General features: G+C 35.4%; 1 protein-coding gene across 1 annotated transcript in view; it reads right to left on the bottom strand.

Moving 5' to 3' along the window:
• Window positions 1-82: 82 nt before the first annotated feature.
• Phum_PHUM581370 (fh1/fh2 domains-containing protein, putative) overlaps window positions 83-4,048 on the bottom strand; it is a gene marked incomplete at both ends in the record, with an annotated part of 5,057 nt that continues 1,091 nt past the window's right edge. Inside the window, 7 exons of the mRNA XM_002432311.1 lie at window positions 83-223; window positions 356-629; window positions 1,243-1,385; window positions 1,457-1,711; window positions 1,785-2,126; window positions 2,196-2,890; window positions 3,156-4,048. The exon at window positions 3,156-4,048 is cut by the window's right edge and continues 1,091 nt beyond it. Of these exons, the coding sequence (XP_002432356.1) occupies window positions 83-223; window positions 356-629; window positions 1,243-1,385; window positions 1,457-1,711; window positions 1,785-2,126; window positions 2,196-2,890; window positions 3,156-4,048 (2,743 nt within the window). The remainder of the gene's footprint in view (window positions 224-355; window positions 630-1,242; window positions 1,386-1,456; window positions 1,712-1,784; window positions 2,127-2,195; window positions 2,891-3,155) is intronic.

Here is a 4,048-nt window from a genome sequence, read left to right as displayed (position 1 = left end):
CTTACAAATAACAATTAATACATTTTTTAAAAAAGAAATCATAGAGTAAAAAATTTGTTGTATGCGACATCTATCGGAATTTTTATGGTAACTCACTCGATTGTTTCTTCTGCCTCCGCCATCTTGGCGCGTTCGAATAATCCGAATAAGTCGTGTCCGTACCTAATAATTGTTTTAGTTTTTCATCGTCTTTTGCTTCTTTTGAATTCATTTTTCTTCCGTTCTGGAAAATTAAGAAGAGTAAGTAAGTAAAAATAACATTTAATAGTTTAATAATTTTTAAAAAACTCGATTTAAAAAGTTTTTGAAATTCGTTATGAAATTCATGTTCGTTTTATATTATGTTATGTCATACCATATCGTTTGTGTCGTTCGATGCGTGAATTTTCGTTCTTGATTTTTCACGATTTATTTTTTTTATATGTTGTAAAACTCGATCTCTCGTCGTACGAAATTCTAATGCAAATTCCGATACGATTTTAAATATTTCGTGGGGTCTCGTAGTTGATATTCTATTGAGTGGAACTCCCAACCAGTAAGCAAATTTATTAAACCTGTTCATTATTTTTTTATGAACTTTTCCTAATATTATTATTCTTTCTGCACAATCCGCCAAAAAGTCTGACATCCTTACAATCAGAAACAAAAAATCAATCAATTAACGGAAAATGGTGGAGGGATGCTTTTTGTATGCATAAAATGGTGGAGGAATAGAGTTTGTACACATAAAATGGTGGGGAGATAGTTTATGTACACATAAAATGGTGGGGAGATAGTTTTTTTATACATAAAATGGGGGGGGATGCTTTTTGTATGCATAAAATGGTGGGGGATGCTTTTTGTATGCATAAAATGGTGGGGGATGCTTTTTGTATACATAAAATGGTGGGGGAATGCTTTTGGTATACATAAAATGGTGGGGGGATGCTTTATGTACACATAAAATGGTGGGGGGATGCTTTATGTACACATAAAATGGTGGGGGAATGCTTTTTGTACACATAAAATGGTGGGGGAATGCTTTTGGTATACATAAAATGGTGGGGGGATGCTTTATGTACACATAAAATGGTGCGGGGATGCTTTATGTACACATAAAATGGTGGGGGAATGCTTTTTGTATACATAAAATGGTGGGGGAATGCTTTTTGTATACATAAAATGGTGGGGGGATGCTTTTTTTATACATAAAATGGTGAGGGGATGCTTTATGTACACATAAAATGATGGTCGAAAACTTACTTCACTTTCATTGCCGTATGTCCTTCGTGTTTTGCTATCATTTTAAGGTAACTCCACGATAACTTACAGTCTTCTTCGAGTTTTTTTATATTCAATGCAATTTCGTCAAAATCGACTTTCGATGCTCTCGTCACTGCTCCTATCTATAACAGATTAAATCATTATTATTAATAATTACAATAAGAGTTTGTCAAACCAACAAAATTATCATTACTTCCGAGTAAAGATCCGTCGAGTCTGGAAATTTCTCCATAACGATTATGCACAAATGATGAAGTAAAGAATGCTTGTGTACGGTGTCTTTAACTTCTGGTACTTTCGATAGGTACTCGATTTGAAAACCTTTAACGTCGTAACCGTTGAGAAAGTTTCCGATGGATAATAGTGTGCTCAATATTCCACGGAATGTTTTATTTGTTCTTAATATTTCCATTCCCTGTTTTAAATCCATGAGAGGCTCGCATATTTCCTAAAAGACAACAAAAATTGAATATCGAATCTCGATTATGTAAAGAGTGTTAAAATGTCGACAAAAAAAAAACCTTTTCGCTTATTTCAAAATCTAGTTTGAAAGCCCATAAACGAAGTCTTGCTTCCAATTGACTTATGGATGCCAAAGTGAGTAGAAATTGTTCGGCGGATCCCAAGGGTATGTCCGGATTTAAATTTTGTGCTTCTTGTATTCTAATCCTTTCCTCTTCGGTTGGTAACATTGTTAAAACTTTTTCTATGCCTTCTTTGTTGACAACCGTGGAATCCATTTTTAATATGGCAGTCTTTATGGCACGTGGAGGTGGTAATTTTGTCATACCGATGTTAATAGCATTTGACCTTTTGGGATCCAAAACTATGATTTCTTTTGCATTATTCTGACCTGAACTTTTCTGTAAAAAAGGCAGAAAAATAATAGGTTAATGTTTGTTTTAAGGTTTAAGGTTTTGTTTAGGGATTACCTTCGAAGTGAGATCTTTAGCTCTCGATTCGAATAAATGTTCTAATTTTTGCGTATCGACTTTAACGGGCGACAGTTCATCCCATATCGATCCTCCCACGTTTTGTCCTTTTGTTTTTAACATCGTTCCAAAATCATCTTTAACTTCTTTCCAAAATAATTTAACGGTTTTTTTATTTTTTAAAGTTTGAGGTGCCGGTGGGGGTGCGGGAGCTTTAACGTTATTCCTTACAAACGGTTGATTGTTTGTCGAAACGGGTGGTGCCGCGGGCATGTTCGTCGGCATCATCATCGCCGGTAATACGGGTAATATGAGCATGGGTGGGGGCGGCGGCGGTACATCTCCGTTCATTTTAAAACTTCCCAATATGTCGGTTTCGTCGTCGGAATTCAAATCCGTGAAATCCAAATCGCACAATCGTAGGGGACGATTTACGGATTCTGCAATTTCTTCCCAATAAAGATCAACTTCGGATTTCGGATCGATAATTATCGGTGACATTTCGCGGGAAGAACTTTTTTTCACGTCTAACTTGTTGAGATCATTTTTAGCCCTCGATACCAATCCCGCCAAACCGCCGGGATCGAGAATATTTTTATCATCGAACGGGCTAACCAGGCCATTTTGTTGCGCTACGTCTATCACGGAACATTCTCGAGAAATTTGTAAATTAAACTTCATGGGAGAATGTAAATCTGAAAACAATAATAATAATAATAATAATAATAATAATGAAGGAAACTAGGAAAAAGCTTTTCTTTTGTATAAAATAAACAACGTAAAAAATATAAAAAAAAAATAAAAATAGCTGTCAGCCATGTTTTGTCAAGCAAGTTGCCAGACATTAAATTTAATAAAATAGAATTTTAATTATTAACCCAAATTTATAAAAAAAAAAAAAAAAAAAAACATGGCGGAAATATATAAAAAAAAAAACCTTTACTTTTGACAATCACTTACCATTTTCGTTGAGAAAATTATTATTATTATTAATATTAATATTGTTATTCGTAAAATGATTATTATTCGGAATAGGGCTTGATAATTGATCGTAATTATTATTATTATTATTATTATCGGTTACATCGGTGCGAGAACCGCATAAACTATCTTTCGATTTTGTCTTTTGTTGACATGTTAAAAATTCTGACGATTTTGACGTTTCCTCATTCGGCCAACTATTTCCGTTTGTTAACGTGGACATAAGAGAGAAATTTTTTGACGTCGGCGATTTCGAACCTTGGAATTCAGGTACGGAAGTGTTTGGAACGGAGCGAACGCTTGGCATTCTAACAATAACGCCATCAGGAACTCTATCATTATTATTATCTAACCACCAAGGTTTTTCACCGGAGCTTATCCTATGAAATTTTGACTTTTGAGTCGACGGATTATTCGATTTCGCATATAAATTCGATCTCGATTGACTTTGTCTTAGTGCGTGGGGAATATTTTGCAAAAAATTGGATATGCTTTTTTTTGCCGCCATCATGGGCGTACATGACGTTGTTTGATTGTCGGATTCGTCACTTGAACTTTCTTCTTCTTCTTCCGACGATTCGCTCGCTGATGACACGTCAATAGCATGCATGTCCGAACAATTGACTATATTTATGGGCGGTGGGTGATTTTCGTTGATGACTTTGTTAACACTCATAACTGGTTCCGTGTGTGTTATTTTACATTGCAAAGGAGTCGCAATCGGGGATTTCGGGGATGTCGGACTTTTGCTCTGCAAATCTGTTTTTGACGAATTGTTATCAGTCATAAATGATGATGAACGAAAGCTCGACGGCGGCGACCTTCTCACGGTCAATTTCGAATCCGGATCTCTTATAAAAGATCCCGTGGGA

Source organism: Pediculus humanus, genomic scaffold (genome assembly GCF_000006295.1).
Source record: "Pediculus humanus corporis 1103172108309 genomic scaffold, whole genome shotgun sequence".
Lineage (NCBI taxonomy): Eukaryota > Metazoa > Arthropoda > Insecta > Psocodea > Pediculidae > Pediculus > Pediculus humanus.
Note: the sequence above shows the minus strand (reverse complement) of the source record. Positions and strands in the feature narration are given on the sequence as shown.